General features: G+C 49.8%; 1 protein-coding gene across 1 annotated transcript in view; it reads right to left on the bottom strand.

The window, feature by feature from the left end:
* Positions 1-2,847: 2,847 nt before the first annotated feature.
* Positions 2,848-19,651, bottom strand: part of LOC114847042 (contactin-associated protein-like 5) — a 57,046-nt gene continuing 40,242 nt past the window's right edge. Inside the window, exons 16-24 of the mRNA XM_029136329.3 lie at positions 18,760-18,930; positions 17,629-17,847; positions 15,147-15,386; positions 12,973-13,203; positions 10,760-10,893; positions 9,194-9,281; positions 8,849-9,049; positions 6,686-6,760; positions 2,848-4,915 (exon numbers count right to left, since the gene is read on the bottom strand). Of these exons, the coding sequence (XP_028992162.1) occupies positions 4,707-4,915; positions 6,686-6,760; positions 8,849-9,049; positions 9,194-9,281; positions 10,760-10,893; positions 12,973-13,203; positions 15,147-15,386; positions 17,629-17,847; positions 18,760-18,930 (1,568 nt within the window). The 3' untranslated portion in view covers positions 2,848-4,706. The remainder of the gene's footprint in view (positions 4,916-6,685; positions 6,761-8,848; positions 9,050-9,193; positions 9,282-10,759; positions 10,894-12,972; positions 13,204-15,146; positions 15,387-17,628; positions 17,848-18,759; positions 18,931-19,651) is intronic.

Genomic DNA, 19,651 nt, shown 5'->3' with positions numbered 1-19,651 from the left:
CCCGAGCGGCCATAAGAGACTGAGACCCGATCCAGCAGCGGAGGTGTTCTCCTTTTAAAGACTTTTCTTTAGAAATGCTGAAAACACGAGGAGGCCTGAACACGAAGGAAAGTCATGGAAATGAACTCAAAATGCGATAATTGGTCCCAGTGGAAAGTTCAAAACTAAAACCTCCGAGAAGCTAAAACACCAAAACAAGAGGTTTCCTTTAATTGGGAATCCAACTCCTCCTCATCATATTCATCCTCGGACCTCAGGAATCACAGCGCAGGCGCCGGCGGCAGCGTTTCTGCTCCGGCGACACCAGAACCGGGTTCAACGCTCCCACTGTGGCCTTTGAGACCTGAGTTAGAGAAAACCCTGACATTTCATTTGCTTTTGTTTGTGAGCAGGACTCGAGAAAGAGGAAGCTGAGCTGCAGCACAAACCAAACAGTCTGTGCCTGTTTCCTGAAAAGAGAAATCCTTAAAGGCTCTTTGAACGGAGCAGCACAAAATAAAAGGTTTAAACCTTGAGCCGTTTGGTTCCTGGACGCGGCTCCGCGTCCTGACGTCCTGCGTCATTGGACTCGTAGCGCGAAGCTGCTTTTAAACTGTCACCGGGTTTTGGGCTCCACGGCTCCACTGACACTAATGGCGTAAGTCCCTTAATGTGCAGAAGCTGTTTAACTGCTGCTGTCGGACGCACTGAAGCTTTTACATAATCACTGTAACTTACTAAGGAAAATGATACACACCAGTCAGAAGCATGTGGTCATGAAGCGATGAGAGACGCTATTAAGCAAAAGGTGGGGCACAAACAGGAATGAATCAGTCTCCAGTCACAGACACAGATGGAAGTGCTGCAGCGCGTTGACGGAGGTAATGAGCCTGAGCGCTGCAGCTGGAGGACGCGGGTTAAAGCACACAAACAGAGACACAGTCACGGAGTCCGGCCTGCACGGCTCCAGTCACAGGACAAACCAGTCAAACCAGTGCAGGCGGAGGAAGAACCCGGTCAGAGCGGAGCAGCAACACAGGCCGCTGCTTTAAACACATCTCAGCTGCTGAGAAGCTGCTTTGTTTCTGGTGCATCTCTCTTTATGCAGCAGCTTGAATTCCACCACTGGATTCTGACCGGCTCATCACTCACTGTAGTTCTATTGACTGAAACAATCCGGTCCCACACGTACAATCCACTGATGGAGGTTTAGTCCTGAGCAGAAAATGTCCACAGCAGCTGCATGCGGATGCATTGGTCACTATCATTAATATACAAATGACAACATTCAAAAATGTGAAATATAAAAGACGAAATCTGAATATGTAGTTTTTTAAAAAAAATTGCTTTGTTCCACTTCAGAATCAAATCTTTGAGAGAGAGGTCACAAATTTGACTGGTTCATTCTGTATATTTTAAAGGCACATTCACCCTCTTTTCTTCAGGTAACGTTTCATTTGTGTGGAGCCAAGTTCATTTTCCTTCCACCAGAAACTCATATATTATGTTTTAGACATAACAGCAGATCTGACAAGTGTCCTCTTGATTCTGACTCCAGAACCATTCAAACAGACCTTGTGTTTGCAGTCACTCATTTCATTATGAGAATGCCTTTTTTAAGCCGAGGCTAAAACGAAACTCAGAACACCAAAGGTTAAGAAGATAAAAATGAACAGATGTGTTCTTTTAATTAAATTCACAAAGAGGCGAGATGAAGTCTGAACCATGTTTTGTCTGAATTCGCTGATGCTGAAGGATTTCGAGGCTTTAGCTTCTCTGTGGAACCAGGTTCTAGCTGCTTCTCTTGTGTTTCTCCATCTGTCCTCATCTACAGGTTTCATCACTCTGAACTTAAAGAAATGTGGTGCAGATGAACTGCCCATTATTCATTTAGTCCATTCTTAGAAAAAGCTTTTACTGCTTGGTCGGAATTTACATACAACACTGGCTCCGGCTTTACAAAAAAGAGAAATCGCTGCCAAAAACTGTAAAACGCCTTCAGCTGCAGAATTTTTAAGCAAGTGCTAAGCAGTCTATCTCTTCACCTGCCAACACTGACCTTTGCCAGGAGGCCGTCGTACAGAGGGCTTGTCCTCCTCCCACGGAAGGTTTATTCAGCACACCGTCGCCCAGCAGGACGTCTCAGAACCAGGGCCCAAAGTCTGAGCACGCAGTGATACGACCGCAAAAAGACAACGACTGGAGGAAACAGCCTGAAGACGACGAAGGAGACAGAAACCGAACCGATCCGTCAGCAAACAAGCAGGACACACACTGAAGAGGCCAAAGTTATGGAAACAACAAAACTCAGTAAGAAACAAAATCACCGAAAAGACACAGAACAACTAAAGAAAAACCAGAACTCACTCAAAGTGACCAAAACCAAAGTGAGTCGTGAACCTGCACAGCTGCATGTGGTCCGACCGTCCTACTGGACTGGGTGTCCTCTACTGGTGTCCTACTGGACTGGGTGTCCTCTACTGGTGTCCTGCTGGACTGGGTGTCCTCTACTGGTGTCCTGCTGGACTGGGTGTCCTCTACTGGTGTCCTACTGGACTGGGTGTCCTCTACTGGTGTCCTACTGGACTGGGTTTCATCTACTGGTGTCCTACTGGACTGGGTGTCCTCTACTGGTGTCCTACTGGACTGGGTTTCATCTACTGGTGTCCTACTGGACTGGGTGTCCTCTACTGGTGTCCTACTGGACTGGGTGTCCTCTACTGGTGTCCTACTGGACTGGGTGTCCTCTACTGGTGTCCTGCTGGACTGGGTGTCCTCTACTGGTGTCCTACTGTCCTACTGGCAGGACTGGTTTTCTGCTGCCATGAAAAACTTCTGGTTGAACTCAAACCATCTCACAACAGATGATTAACAATATATTCACTTTTATTATTAAATTATACATCTATACAATAGATCCTTAATAAAACTGCAGCTATACAAATCATTAAGAAGAAGAACCCACATCATATTAGCCATTGCAATATAACCTAAACACTCTGAGAGGTATGTGTTCATTCTGATACAGATCTGCAGATCAGCTGATTCAAACGTTGTCACCTGGTGGAAAGAAAGCCTTAGTTTACATGTGTTAGTGAGCGTCTCTGGGCCTGGGCTCGGACTCGATGTTGGAACACGTAGGAATCATGGGGTCCGGACAAACTGAGGAGCTGTTGAATGGGTGGTAACATTTGATGCAGGTGAGACTGTCACATCTCAAGACATACTTAGATTACATGGACATGCACAGGTAGAGTCCAGAGGCTCGAGACCCCACGTCCTCCTCCAGTCGCGAGGGTGAGTCTTTCGTCCGTGGCTCCGTCAGCGCTCTGAGCCGCTAAATGGAGTCAGCTGCTTCTCACAGACGCAGCCTCAGCGCGTTCTGACCGACCCGCCTGATAATGAGTTCAACCTGTTCACAGAGCTGATGGATTTTAACACGACCGCTCCTCTGGCACCTTCAGCTCAAACGCTACAGATCCAATATGTTCAAATCCACGCTTTGATTTAGTTACTGTAGATTTAAGACTTCTGACTTACAATCAACCAGAGTTTGGTATAGAAAAGTATTCAGCTGAAACATGTAGAAAACACATTTCCCTGTAATCAGACAGCAAAGGGAAGTCAGGTGGCCTTTTGAGCCTGCTAAAAGCTCTACGGCTGCGCCCGCTGCTGCTGGTGGCTCCCACGGACGCGCCCACGCCGGAGGGGAGCGTTTCACCTGCAGCAGCGCAGCGTCCTGGACCACAGCTCCACACTGCCTGCAGCTGAGCAGACGCTCCCGTGCGGCATCAGTCACTGCAGAGGCTTTTGGCCTGGAGACGCTGCTTCCTGCCTGCAGCCGCTCACAGGTGGTTGCAAATGAAGCTGTTACTGTGTATATCACTTCAGATTTAAATATTCTAATCTGCTCCATTGATTCCTTAATTCTGCTACTCTCATGGTTCAATATACACACGTGTTTCATGTACCGGAAATAAACACACCCATGATTTGCACAATGAATAAATATACTATTACCTATTGCCTCAGGCTGCATGTACCTGCACGGTGGCCCCTCTCCACTAACCTGTGAACCTCCACGGACTATTTCAGCTTGTCTACGTAGCAGGTGGACGTACAGCAGTGCATGATGGGAAACTCCGCTTTTGATCCACGCTCGTGGGTTGCACAACCGAATAACAATAAGCTCGTCTGTGTGTGGATGCGACCGCCTTTGTGCAGATCACACAGTAAATTGTGTTAAATAAAAAAAACGGGTATGCAAATTAGGCACTCGTACAGTATAGGCAGTATTGTCCGCGTTTCTTCTTCTACAACATTCACCACCACTGGAAAAACAAAGACAGCAGCCGACGTGTGCATATCTTACAGGCCTGGCCTACGTTTCCTGACGTTGCGTGTACAATTGAGTGGGTCCCACTGAGCCGTGGACGTCTCAGCGTCTGAGGGGGTTTAGAAGTTGTGCACATTCAGGATGGGCGGCGGCGAGCGCTCGCTCGCTCGCGGGCGGGAGGCGTCCGCGCCGCCTTCTTCACACGACGACAGAAACCACAGCAGCTGGATCGGGACAGTTTTACCAACATCGACTACACTGGAAAGGTTGAGCCTCTGGCCGGCGGTGGAGAGTGTCCCCGGGAGGCGTCCAGGGCGCGGGGACATACGTGGTCAGAGAGGCTGCGGGGGCGCGTCCACCTGTGGGCTCTTTGTAATAGAGGTACGTGTGCTTAGATGTAGTACTCCTTCATGTTGTCCCTGACTGAGCTGTGGAGGTGCAACTCTGTCCTGTAGTCTGTGTACACGCTGTGCCTGTGCTCGTCTTTGCTGCCGCCGCCGCCGCCGCCGCCGCTCCTCCGGGCCCGGCGCTGCTGGTAGAGGAGGCGACTGATCACAGCCAGGGCGCAGACGGCGATGAAGACCACCGCCGTGACCACACCTGAGGAGACAGCAGGAGGACGCGTCAGTGGACACAGGGTGGAGCCTCCGTCACACACAACGCAGCACTCTGATCCTGAGTCAGTCCTGATGATGTCAGACTAACACAAAGTACAGATGCTAATTACTGGACATTCAGCATCAACGTGCGCTTCTTCTCCCTGACAGCTAAGGAGAATAATTAGTCGCTGATACTGAGCTTCTTATTATTGAGACTGTAGTTCACGTCGTATATAAACAGTGTGATTTCTGCCTGTACAGGAACCTGTTTAACATAATTACTGAAGACATGTTTTACAAGTGATTAAAACATTCAATTCTGTTTTTTCTGCTGCAGAAACACTGAGAGGTTTCCTTTTATCGAGGATCTGTTGGATTTACACATGTGAAGTGTAATTAGCTACTGTACACACACAACTGAAATAATAAATTACTGAATTATCAAACCAAGGAGTTTATGATAAACAGGGTTGATGCTCATCGTAGGTAGAAATTATCAGATTTATTGGCCGTTTCCAACAGAGGCGTTAATAAATGAACAGCGGTCCTTTGGGCCAATCCTTCACTGTACCCAATACCCTCACTGAGTAACATTAGAGGCCCGATACCACTTTTATGTTACTGTGTGAGGGACGAGTCTCTGGAGTCTCCACCGGTTGCCTGGAAACTGGTCCCAGACAAAAATACTCTTGCACATGAACCCTCCACTACCTAGAAACTGTTGTTTTTACACTTGGGTTTTCATAATTAAACACAAACTGAGTACGGTGTTAATTAGTGCAGTTCAGGGTGCTGCAGACTTCGACCACGATGCCCTTTAGTCCCTGGCCCTCAGTGTAGATCTACATAAAATATACAGCTAAGCATCATGTAGCTCTAATGCTAATGTTAGCATCGGCCTGTTAACCTATTATTATAGTTATCTACTCTAATCTCCTCTCCAGAGAGCTGCTGTAGAGGAGCGGATGCTGCTGAAGATGCTCCTTCACTGTAACTGTACTGCTGCAGATTTATGACTCAAACCATTTCATTAGTACTTTAAGTCTGACTTCCATTTATTTACAGTCTGTAGCTATTCGGCTGAAACAAGATGACGTGAATATGGACATTCAGTGAGCCTCGTTTTACATTAACACCAGTAAGTCATACTGTATATTCAAGATCATGTTCTCGAAAGAACATGAATCACAGCGACAGCAGGAGTCTGATCACGGAAAATGTGTAAATTACAGAACAACCCTGTGAAGGAAAATCGACCTGGCAGCCGAGCTCAGCGTTCATCGACTGGCTGAGCGTCGGTCTGCACCACGTCCAGGATCAGTGTAAGGCCTCTGGACTAAGAACCCAAAGCCTGTGGGTCCCACAGTAACTCAGTGCTTAAATCTGGTCTCGTCGTAACAGCAGCGGCTGCCGAGGCGTCGTTCATGGAGCACATCATGTGTTTGGGTTGGATGAGGGACGTGAAGCTTATTTCAGCTGAGGACCTCCACAGAAAGCAATTAGACCCGATTCAACCTCTGCATCGTGTTTTAGAAACCGCACAGGAACGTGTTAACGTCGCCTTAAATGCACTTTCAAGCTAATGAAAAGCAAAGCGGGGAAATGATGAAAACGAGCTTCAGCTAAGACTGAATTATCACGAAAGGGGGAAAAAAGAGAAAAACAATCAAGGCGGGAGACGACTGGAGAGAATGACAAATAACAAACAGCCGGGGCTCATTTTGAATTAAGCTGAGGAAAATAAAGCAGCACCGAGGAGACGAAAACAGACCTGCTATCACCGCCAAATCCTTCTGGGTCCCATCGCCACGCTGCTCCTTATCTTTATTGGCTGTTACTGCTTGATCTGGAGGAGCAGAAACAGACAAATTCATTAACGTCACTATCAAACAGGAGAGACTCATATGATGTTAAGATCTCTGTAATCTGGTTGCAACCGTTATCAGCCCGGCGCTAAGCTCTAGCATTACGCCTCGTTCTGTTACACGATAACCGAACCCGCGCTCGCTTCTCGGCAACTCTCTGCCTCGGCGTCAACATCAGGTCCTCCGGCGTCTCCCTCCACCTCTCTGGTTGGCTGATGACATTTAAATGTCAATGACATCATCGCATCGCAATACGATCGATTTAAATTTGAATCCCCCTATGCAGAGGCCTGGTCGCCGGCGGGTCAGGAGACTGGGGCTGAAGCAGCGTCTGGCTGATGCGCGTTGACGCGTTCAAGAGGAGTCACAGGGCGCGAGGCCGGAAGGCGGACGCTGCGGAGGCTTCAGAGGCAGCGGAAGCGTCAGAGGCAGCGGAGGCGTCAGAGGCTGCGGAGGCTTCAGAGGCTGCGGAGGCTTCAGAGGCTCGGAGGCGTCAGAGGCTGCGGAGGCGTCAGAGGCTGCGGAGGCGTCAGAGGCTGCGGAGGCGTCAGAGGCTGCGGAGGCTTCAGAGGCTGCGGAGGCTTCAGAGGCTGCGGAGGCTTCAGAGGCGTCAGAGGCTCGGAGGCGTCAGAGGCTGCGGAGGCTTCAGAGGCGTCAGAGGCTGCGGAGGCGTCAGAGGCTGCGGAGGCGTCAGAGGCTGCGGAGGCGTCAGAGGCTGCGGAGGCTTCGGAGGCTTCAGAGGCTGCGGAGGCTTCAGAGGCTGCGGAGGCTTCAGAAGCTGCGGAGGCGTCAGAGGCTGCGGAAGCGTCAGAGGCTCGGAGGCGTCAGAGGATGCGGAGGCATCGGAGGCTGCGTTTCAGAGGCTGCGGAGGCGTCAGAGGCTGCGGAGGCGTCAGAGGCTGCGGAGGCGTCGGAGGCTGCGTTTCAGAGGCTCGGAGGCTTCAGAGGCTGCGGAGGCGTCAGAGGCTCGGAGGTGTCAGAGGCTGCGGAGGCGTCAGAGGCTGCGGAGGCTGCGGAGGCTTCAGAGGCTGCGGAGGCTTCAGAGGCTGCGGAGGCGTCAGAGGCTGCGGAGGCGTCAGAGGCTCGGAGGCGTCAGAGGCTGCGGAGGCGTCAGAGGCTGCGGAGGCGTCAGAGGCTGCGGAGTCACAGGGTGCGAGGCCGGAAGGCGGAGTCTCTGTGAGTCTCAGAAGCATCACATCCTCTGTGGTTGGACCTGGCATCCGCTGCCTTACACTGGAACTCAGGTTGTAGGTGTGTGTGTTTGCATGAGAGGGAAAACAAACGCGCTGTGACTGAATTGACTCCGTTTAACTCAGCGAGTCTCAGCAGCTCCTCATCTTTGCCTGGGTTTTTACATCGCTTTCGTATTTCGAATTACTTTTATACAGTGTGTTGAGTCATCTGCAGCGACCAGGAGCTACTGTGACAGACGCATGAGGACCTCAATGTTGTAATCAAAAGCCAAATCACTCCTTTCACCAGCAGCAACACAGTCCTACAGAACACGCTACAGGTGCACGCTTTGCACAGTTCAACACTTTAACAGCTAATCTGAACCGTTCGCTGCACTTTATGACAAAAAGCTGCTCCATCATCATTCAAAAAAAACAAATACACAATCGTCTTGACAAAAACAATTAAAGAAAAAAGCCGCAAAGGCGTTTGTCTTGCTGTGACGAGCTGCGAGCTGGAGAGCGCTCCATCAGTAAGAACAGGACTAATGCATGTGTTCTGTCAGACAGACGGATGAAAACACAGCTGACGAGTGTCTGCCTCAGACAGACTGCGCTCCGCAGAATTCACAAGTCGCAGTTAAAAGTACTCAAGAGCGGAGCAGTTGAAGCCAATTAGGTTGATGGTTCCGCTCCGAGTCCAATTATTCGATTTTAGAAGCAGCGGTGCCACCTGGAAACACGAGCCTTAGTTCAATACCATTCAGCTGACTCTGTTCATATGGAGCTTGATCATGTAGTTTAAAAGCTCCCAGCGCAACAACACAGCTACACGCGGTTCTGTGGAAAAGGCCCAGAGTTAAACGTGCAGAACCGGATCGGCGCCGGGCGGCTCACCTTGGAGCGTGTGCGACGTGGACTCGGCCAGAGCGCCACAGTTGGACTGGACCAGCGGGCCGCGGATGGTGACGAGCGAGCTCCCGCGGTTGGTCAGCGCCGCCTTCAGCGGAGCCACGTGGTTGAACTGGACCGAGGACAGGCAGCCCACGAAACCTTTAGCGGCCGCCTGCATCACCTCCTCGCCGAAGTCGTCTGTTCCTGCGGAGACACGGTTAGTTGCACTGATGGTCGCGGTGCAGCACAACACGGAGGAGCGGCGACAGGAAGCCGCGAGTGTCTGGGACTTAAGTGCAATCAGACGGGGACGACGCGGGAGGTTCTGAACATCACGGGAGCACTTACTGGTGACTTTGCCCAATGTCAGGGATCTGATTAAGATCAGCTCTGCATCAGATGACAGCGTGTACTTTTTGTGGATGTCCTGGTCGATCTGGTTGAGTGGAGAGAAATCAAATAACAAGGCGATTACAAGAAATCTGAACTGGGGAAGCACCAACAGCAGCAGCACATTTCAATACATTATAGATTGAGAATTGTGTTGTGTGCAGCTCCGCACGAACCCACGTCCACCCACAGACTGGAGCTATGAAGTGGTTTAGACCTTTCACTTCTGCTCCACAGTCCTGACCCGCATGCATCACTTAGCTTCATAATATGCAGTTGATTCTGCAAAAATTAATTTTTTCATCCACAGCCTGAATCAGTATGACTGTGTTAGAAAATTAAATCTTAGGTACAACATATATAGAAATACTGTATAAATATTTTTATACCATGTCATATTAAGACTTGAAACTAATATTCAAATATATTTGCTCACATCAAGGGCTTTACTGTAACCGCTGATCATTTCCATGAGGAGACTGTGACTCTGCCGTCAGATGTTAAGTTTTAAGGTTTAATGGAATCGGGCGTCATTTCTAAAGACATGTCAACACTTTCAACTATGCAAGAATCATCGACACAAAACCATAACTCCCCCTTTTTTTCTTTTCGCGTTCAGAATTCACCAAACCAATCCTTCAGCTCTGAAACGGCTCCTGAGCAATCAATCAGCGTTGAACTTAAGGGTGCGGAGCACTTGAAACTTCAATGAGAGAAATGGAGTCAGTGTTTAGGAGCCATTCATCACGGTGGGCTCCAAGGTCACTGCTGGAGGAACCTTTGCTCACGCGGCACCACATTAATACAAAAATGAAGTTTGCTCGGAGCCGTTTGAAACGGGGGGCTGTGTTTTGGAAGTCTATGCTTGGAATGATGAGTCCAAGCCGGAGAAGTACTGGACGGACACACGGACTGCTCCGGCCCAAACACACACACGGACGCTGCTGGCTGTTTGTGCAGCTGAACAACATCAAAGAAAGTAAGTTGTGTTCAGCTCCGAAACTGAGTCTCGCTTCAGGTTGTCAGGTTTTAAGACAACAGCTTGAAGGATCCATTCAGGGACATTCTGGACCCATCAGAACCCAGATCTTAGTGGAGGAGCTCAAGGTTATTACTCATGTTAGAAACTCAATATGCATGAGCTGGAACAAGTTGTCATGGCTGGGATCTCTGGAGACGCCTGTCAAACTGCATTGGAGGTTACATTTAAATGATCTGAGGCTTGTTGTCTTTTTGTTTCACAGAAGCTGTAAAATGTCCTAATATAATGGAGTCGACCATTTCTCTGGGAAGAACCTCATCACGTGCTCAGCTCAGGTCTGTGGAGCCTTTCTTGTGTCTTAACGGGAACCAGGTACAGCACGGCTGCGACAGTGCAGGTTCCTCTTTATTAATACAGTAAACAAAGGGAGGATTCATTTTAAATGAGCTTCCTGCTTCGGCCTAAACGTGTGCAGAGGCGCAGCATACGGACGCGCAGTCGTTCCTAATCCTCACGGAAAACTCCATATGCTCACGACTCACTTGAACATAGAGGGTGTTGCCCACTCGGTGGATCCTGATTCGGTGGAGGCGTCCATCTGCCAGGTTCCTGTGCGTCGGGCTGAACACATCTGGACTCCTGTCTGTCTGCAGGTGATACCAGATCTGCAGACTCCCTGGTCACACGTAGTGCATCACAGTTAATCCACATTCTGCTTTTTCCTCTACTTTTAGACTTTGCACAATACAACAGTTGCTAAAGTTAGACACAGATGTGCATTTTCAGCCGCCTTTTGAGATGCACAAATATTTATCTCAGCTCTTCACTCCCACATTGAGTAAGTCAATAAATGCTCAATGTTTCTCCCACTCACACACGCAGACGCACACACAGCCGCCAGATAGAGGACTCAGAAAGCTATGCATTGTCAAGTGGAGCTGGGTCAATATTACAATTCCCAGTCTGTAGGTGAAGAGCTTTGTGTTGTGATTCACTTTAAACCCTATAGAAGGAGGTCAGCGCGGATGAAGTGTCACCTCTGGCCCTCGGCGTTTAAAGAGACCCGAGGAGCCAACGTGGGTGTGGAGATTTAACACACAACAGTGTATCAGGACTCTGAGTCGACTAACAACAGCACATAGGTGTCACTCAGTGTGACGCTCTACAGTTTGGATACAGCTTAGTAGCCAACAGCTTAAAGCTTGGAGGCTTTTCTTGTGTCAGACGCTGAATTAAACACAGAGACGCGGCGCTGACAGGGAGATGTTCTCTGTACCCGCTGTTAAAAATGTGAAGCCCTTTTCGGAGTATTTCTTCAGGAGCTTAATCCAATCACAGCTGGCGTCTTTGTTTTTATTCTTTCGCTCTTTCGCTTCATAATATGAAGACTGTTAATGTTTTCTTTTGGATAAACAAGGATGAGGAGTTATTGAAATGAGTGCCTTTCACAGAGAGCAAATCTTTTTAAAGATGCAGAGGAGGAACAGAGCTGCAGAGGTTAAATCTGATCATTAGCCTATAATCAGTTTGCACAAAGCTGTGGGGGAGGCTCCTGTGTATTAGCTGTGGCAGCTGAGGCACCGGCCGGATGCACATTAGCTGCCTGTTCGCTGTCAGCTTCCTCCTCTGTTCCGCTCCTCACCTGTCAACCTTTCAACAGGCAAATAAACCCGAACCCCGGGAGCAGCCCTTGCTGGGGGTTACACGGGTTCATGTTTGGCTCCTTCTAACCCACGTGGATTCCATTCTCAGGTGGATCTCAGTGTAAAGTGAACCAACCCGAGCAGAGGAGCATTCCCCATATGCGCTGCTACACACGTAAAATATGAAATAAGTGCATTAAGCTGCAACTGTGCTCAATATATTTGTGCTGGTTGCAGCAATGCAGTCACCACAAACCCACTGGGTTTGTCTTGTTCTACAGTAAGACTTCATTCAGTGATGTGTAGCTGAGGATGAGGAAACAGCTGATGTTAACAGCAGTCAGCGCCGTTGGAGCCTAATCCGAACCCACACGTCTCTATTTGCACGGTTCATGTTCAGCAGATGTGGAGGCGAGTCTCATATGGATTGTTTACGAGAAGGGCTGGGAAACAGTGACATCATCCACTCAGTCCTCTGGCTTTTTCCTATCTCTATTTAGAAGACAGAGCATAACGTGCACCCTCCAATAACAGAAGCTAGAAAAGCAAAGGAAAAGCAGGAAACTAAGAGCCAAAGAGCCAAGATTACGATTAAAACAGGAGGCAGTGACTTCATGTAGAAGCAAAGCTGAACCTCATCAAACCTCAATCAATTCGATTTAAGACAAACAAAATCTACCGATGAATGAGGTAAATCCTGAAGGACCCTGAAATCCTTCAGAATTCATCCTGTAAGCGACAAAAACAAAGTAACTGTCACTGAGCTGTACGTGAACCACATGCATGTGTAAAATACAGCGGCACTGAGGCCCAGTCATCATGTTGAATCATGATCATCTCCAGTGACGACTGAGGACCTGAGGGCAGCAGCGAGGCTTCATTTTTCAAACGCTATGTCTCCATCCAAATATTTGCTGCCATGTGATGATGTGAACCGTGCATCATTTTAGAGGATTTTTGCGTTTGACAGGATCTAAAATGTTCTCAGAGACCTGAGGGCAAAGAGCTGTTATTTTCACATGGAATCAGAGAGCAGGAAACAACACGGCTCACAGCGGAGGAGGACGCGGGAGCAGGAAGCCCCATAGCGTAAAGCAGCGGGACAGCGGTACCGTTCTTGGCCAGGACCACGGCCACGTGCTGCTGGCTGAAGGTGCCCACGCTCAGCAGCATGGCCGGCCTCTGCGAGGTCACGAAGCTGAAGGCCACGTCCTCCCTGGCGCGGCTGCCGCTCTCCGTGGACGCGCTGCTGGTGGCGTGCGAGCTGCGGTTCTGCATCACCGAGAAGGGCTCCTGGAAGGTGTAGGTCACCGAGGACTCTCTGTCGAAGGACACCGACACCTCTGGGCACGCGGAGGCACAGAAGAACGAGGTGTCAGCGCCGGAGGCTCGGCCATAAATCAAAGGCTGGAGCTGGGCTCACAGTCAACAGAGGCTGAAATGTTCATTACATCGCGGCATATTAGGCTCATCGTTACGAGTAGTGGGGTGAAAAATGTAATTTGCTGCATTAATGAATATATTTGATATCACCATTGACCAAAACCAGTGGGTGATTGGAGACCAGGACAACTTTCTTCAGAGTTTGGCGGCACAGATGTGAAGCAGGGGAACATTTAGGCCCCGTCAGGGAGCGGAGGGCGGCTGGGACCCGCGGGGACCCGCGGGGAACCGCTAATGCTGAGAACCGCTAGGAACCGCTGGGACCTGCTAGGAACTGCTAGGAACCGCTAATGCTGAGAACCACTAGGAACCGCTGGGACCTGCTAGGAACCGCTGGGACCTGCTAGGAACCGCTAGGAACCGCTAGGAACCGCTAATGCTGAGAACCGCTAGGAACCGCTGGGACCCGCTAGGAACCGCTGGGACCTGCTAGGAACCGCTAGGAACCGCTAATGCTGAGAACCGCTAGGAACCGCTGGGACCCGCTAGGAACCGCTAAGAACCCCTGGGACCCACTGAGAACCACTAGGAACCGCTGGGACCCGCTAGGAACCAACGGGAACCGCTAATGCTGGGACCTGCTAGGACCCGCTGGGACCAGTGATCCTCAGTGGCCCAAGTTTGGGAGCAGACTTTTTATAAATGCAGAAGTTGGAACGCAGCCGGTTGAGAGCTGGAGTTCAGGTCCTGATACTGTATCTGCAGCGCCTGGAGCGTGTGCTGCTCATGGTGCGCTTGTCTGTTATTGACCCTTTCCAGAGCGGAGGCTTTAACTGTGACTGAGCTGCTGACCAGCGCATGCCGCGGCGCCGTGTCCACGCATCAGACGACGCCTGTTAAAGCTGTCGCACCATCAGCCGCTCAGGAACGCGTGCGGTGGAACTGGAGGAGCCCGTTCCAACAACTGTGGCCTGAGGCAGTTTGTGAGGAGGTGCGCGTCAGCTCCAGTGTGATGAAACCTCCCAGAGCTGCTGCAGGTGCAAGTAACCTCCCAACAAAGAAAACCCAGCTCTGAGTCCGTCCATCAGAGCGCGGCTGCAGCAAAAACACACTATTTCATGTTCTCTGCTGGTTTTATTTCTCCCTGTGGAGCCCGATGTGCTTCCACATACACAGACGCGCTCCTTAAGACCCGTAAACACACTCTGATGTGTGAAACCTCCTGAAGGCGGCGTCCTGAGCACATGCACAAAGAAGGCGCGCGGCTGCTCAGCGTTACGGAGGGAGAACGGGAAGAGTTCACCTTCCACGTTCCTAATCAATGCATGGTTTGTGAGGAGGAGGAGGCGTCGAGCAGCTGATGCTCCCTCTCCTCTTCTCCTTTAAAATGTCTGAATGTGGACGTATTTACACGCTCACAGAGGCAGCAGCTCACGCCGTGACCTTTGACCTCATGTCAGCTGGGCTCCTCGCCGCCGCGGGATCCAAAGATGCCTGTGAACAGCAGTGAGATTATCTGGATCCCTGCATCGTGACTTCCCTGCGTAACGAGCGGAGCCGAGTAAATAAGCGCGCGTTGGCGTCTGTTGTGTCACACTTTCATATCTTTTCCTTCACGTTGTGTCTTAAAACTCGTTGCTCCTCACACTTGGCTGATTACGCCGCCTCCCGCTCCTCGCTGGGCTCCACGTGTGCTGGCTGCCTGCTCTGCGCTCACAGACTGAGGGAGATAATTTGGGCTAATGCATTTTAAATGTTCTTAGAGTCTGGACAGGTATTAATGGCCTCTTGCTTTACTTGCATTTTTATTGGTGCACCGTAATGGAATCACCTTGACAATGATCGATTATTTGTTTGTTACGATCAACATTAATCTCTTCAAAGAATTCGGGCCCGGCCTCACCTTGGTTACAGGTGGTTCCTCCGTAGGCCGACTGGGAGCAGTCGCACACGTAGCCGTTGCTCTTCTCGATGCACCTCCCGCGGTTGTGGCAGAGGCTGCTGGAGCCGCTGCAGTAGCCGGGGCAGCCCGAGCTCACGCCCGGCGTCATCTTCGCCCGCTCCTCCAGGTCCAAGCTGGCGCCGTTGACCACCAGAGTCCGGATGCAGCCCAGGAAGCCCCTCTGCTGGGATGCGGTTCCCCCTGAGCAGAGGACGGCCATCAGTCACGTCTAACGCTGAGAAAACACCGACAGGACCCACGAGCACCAGCGCCTCCAGGCTGAGGACTCATCCGCCGCGTTGCAGGGTGCATTTAGGAGAAGTCTTTGGGCACTTAGCCACGTGAGCCTTTATTAAGGAGAAATGCACGGCGTAATGGACTGGACCCGCTCCTAGCAGGCCTCGCTGGGGGATGCGCACAGGAAACATATGCCTGTGACAGCTGCTAAAATGGGGCGTGGAGACACACATGTATCAGCAAACACAGGTGGCTGTGATCCCCTTTCAGGCCCCATGAGGCTCATGAATGATACGTAGTGGGAAAGTGAGGCGCTTCCTTTGCATTAGTGGCACAAACTGCAGGGGTCCAGAGTACATACTAATCTGGTGGTGATGGGTTTACTGGGAGCCAGCGCTCCCTGGTAATGGCCTGGGACATGCTCAGGTTATTAGTCACTTTATTTCTACTATAGGTGCAGTTTGGCTGTAAATATGGTTTAGTTTGAATCCATCACTACTTCATTGTTCGTTGTTTGCACACTGGAGGTGTGTGTCTCTCTTGGCCTTTAGTGTGATTGTGTATCTAGACAAACATCAGGTATGTCGGTTCAGTAAGTGGAGAAGGTGAATAATCAGCACATCTGTGTTAAGTAATAAACTGCAGGCTGATCGTAAGTGGAGGGGACGGAGGAGAGCAAACAACACAACTATAAGAACATATCATCTTCTCTCAGACACGGTGAACTTTTGATGAGTATTTAATAAAACCTTCTTTATCTACTTTCCCATTCCAACAGTCACTTCTAAAATGACAATGCTTTTATAGCCAGTATATAATCGCACATTCATATTAACTTTGTTTTCTTAGAGAATAGATGAGTCCTTTAGTAAAATGTCAGCCTTGTATCTTCTTATGAAAATTAAATTTTCACCTAATGACACGTTTTTCGGGGACTTATTGCTTCCATTTGTCATTTCTTTCATTTCTTTGATGAATTATTTCTTCAAGCAAATGATCCATTAAGTGTTTGAATTAGGGCCAAATTGAAAAAAGCCAGACTATTTCCTGGTATCTGTGTCTGTTCCTGCGCTCGGCTGTTAATAGAGAGGAACATTAAAATATCAGAGGGGAAAGGTTGGTGCGACGGAAGAAAGTGAGCGCTGACAGAACAATAATGTGGAAACAGTCAAATAAATGAGTTTGTCACGCTCGTCCACAGGAGAAGCACCCGTTTTAAGCATCGCTACATTGGTGTAAGTGCTGCTCCTCATCCTTTGTGTGAAGACGCGCCTTTGTAGAGCGGCGGCGCAGGAGGAAACACGAGTCGACATGTCGCGCTAATGCTCGCGCTCCACTTCTGTCGCGTGAATTAGACAAGACAAACACGAGCAGGTATCTGTGGAGAACAGGAGGAAATATTTGCCTGAAAACAGGCCGCGCCTCCTGTTGCTTCAGCTGCAAACAAACACGCGTGCGTCTCTGTTGTCTCTCGGATCCTGTGTGTCCAACTTTAACGAGTTCAGCATTGTTCCTCAGACTTCGTGTCTAAATAAAAGCCTCGAGCCGCTGGCACCGACGAGCGGACAGTCGGGTGTGAAGCACCACAACTATTCTAGTCCTCACACAATTAAGAACAAACACGCCGGAGTTTCTTGTTCCTGCTCTTCTGCCTCCAACCAACTGTACGTGCATTTGCCCAGACGTAGTTACCGTGTCTGTCTGACAGTGAATGAGGCGTTCAGGGACAGCACAGAGGGGAGGACATGCAAACACCTGGGGTGATAATTAGTGATTTAATAAAGTCCTGCACAAATGGAAAACGGCGGTGTGAATGGTTACAGCGCTCATCAGCGCCTGTGGACGTGTCATCACTGCAGCCACTGCGATGTAATTGAATTCAAATGCAATTAAAAAGCAACACAGCTCATTTACGGAGGTTAGCGAACGCCACGGTGAGCACATACCAGGACTGGAACACAGGAGACGCAGCTGAATGCAGCTGTGCGTGTTTGCCTGCAGCCACGACAACAAAGACCTCTGCCCATTAGCTCGTGAAGTAGCGACTCTTCAGAACCGATAACGAGCCACTCTGACTGTGTGAGGTCTACGTTGGACAGATTCATGGCGTTGATGAATATGAATGAAGCCATTGTTCTGGTTCACACGCACAGATTCAACGACTCCACTGGCGATGGGACACAGATGAGACACAGTCAGGACCTACCGATGAACAGCTGGCTGCTGAGCCGCAGGCGCAGGTGTCCGTCCGCCGGCGCCTCCAGGAAGCGCAGCGGGAGCTGGTCCACCTGCAGCGACGCCTCCTTCACGTTGCGCTCGGCCCGGACGTAGTGCCACTGCCTGTCGTTGAGCGGGAGGTGGGACTTGACGGACAGGACCGCCGGGCCGTTGCCCACATCGAAGGAGAAAGTCACCACAGAGGGAGCTGGAGGACACACACACAGACACACACGCACGCACACACGCACGCACGCACGCACGCACGCGCACGCACGCACACACACACACACACACACACACACACACACACACACACACAGTGTGACAGACTGAATGTGATATGAGGTTTTTAATGTTGTTCTCTGTCCTTCCTTTCTGATGCAATGTGATACAATGCTGCTGGGAAAACTTGATGACCTGAATAGATTTATGAGTGGGTTCAGCTGACAGCTCTTCAATATTTCACAGCGTCTGTGATGCTGCAGTAATACATAATGGCTCCAAATGTGCTGAGGACTCCTCCCTCAGGTTTGGGAACAAAACACACTGTAATCAACAATTTCACGTCTTGGTAGCACCTGTAATGAATAAACTGGTCCAGCGCTGTGACGACCTCCCACTCGCTGCCCATGCATTAAAGATGCTCAGTAAGTACAAGCGGATGTCCATCAATTATTTAGAGCAACGCCAGAAAAACACGCAACAACTTGGTAGAACTCGTGTCACTTAGCATAAATTCACTTTAAATATATCTTAATAGCAGGATTTGAGCTGCTTTATGTTAAAGGTGTTATGATCCTATCTTCCTCCTAACATCCGGGGGCTTCAGCTTCGCTACAAGAATACGGCAAAAAGAGGCTTTTAACATCTCCTACAACAGCATGACATCGCTGTTGACTGTGTCATTAGGATTACATCATGCTGTGCCGACCCGACAGCCTGCTTCATGGGGAAATTAAACTGTCAACTGTGCTACAGATGGCATTTCCATCTGAGAAAGGAAAGTCTCCATCACTGACAGCATTTGTAGGTGTTCTTACATATGGCTAATCTTTTTTTTCTGCGCTCGTCCTTGTCACGTTTCATGCGCCACTTATTTCGATGAGTGTTGACTCACAGCTGAGCTCCACTCTGATGAAGTCCTTGAGGCCCAGGTTCTCGAGGAAGACTCCTGAAGGAGCGTTGGTCTTGAAGTAGAAGGAGATGTCTGAGGCGAGCTCGGCCTGCAGCGTGGGGAAGTAGAGGTAGGAGGACTCCTGGTAGAAAGAGGCCGAATTCCACAGAGACTCTGCAGGAAAAGGGGGAGAAGGAGTAGAATCAGAAACAAAGCTGCTCCGCTGTCTGCTCGCAGCTTGGCATCACATTCACAGCGACGGAACACAGGGAGGCAGGGATTTAGTGACACATGACATTAGATGTGTTTGACTCTGCTCTCAGGTGCTGCACTCATAAATGTCAGCCTGCTCTCTAGGAGCTTCTGTTTTACAACATCATCACTCTGTTTCCTTCACACTCAAATTAAGTAGTAAACTCATCACCGCAGAACAGAGCAACGCACAGATTCAGCACAGACAGAGGTGTTTTCATGCATTCTTGCTTCCTACGTGGACCAGCAGCTGAGGCTCGTGCTGCTTCATGGTAGATTCCTCCACAGCGGTTTCAGCTGCACTGTTTTTAACATCAGGCAGACGGGTTCTCAGTTAAGCTCCAGCGTCACAGTGAAGCATCCAAGTCTGAGACCAGAACCACCAAATAATAAGCAAGGTTTGACTCAGAAGCTTTTCAGTACGTGACAACGTCTGGCAGCTTCTAAGTCATTTTTGAATAGGCATATTTGCAAACACATGTTGAGTCTCTCTCCGTGTATTACAACATCCTTTTACTCAGAGCTGTGCACGTCTGCTGCTTAATCCCATACATACTGTACTGCACCATCTAGAACTCGTCCTTCCATATTTAATGCAGGAATTTCTGATATGGTCACTGGAGGTTTGAACTAGGCTTGACTG

The sequence above is a fragment of the Betta splendens genome, chromosome 21, assembly GCF_900634795.4.
Source record: "Betta splendens chromosome 21, fBetSpl5.4, whole genome shotgun sequence".
Taxonomy (NCBI): Eukaryota; Metazoa; Chordata; class Actinopteri; order Anabantiformes; family Osphronemidae; genus Betta; species Betta splendens.
The sequence above is the reverse complement of the archived record's forward strand: the minus strand, read 5'-3'. Positions and strand labels throughout refer to the sequence as shown.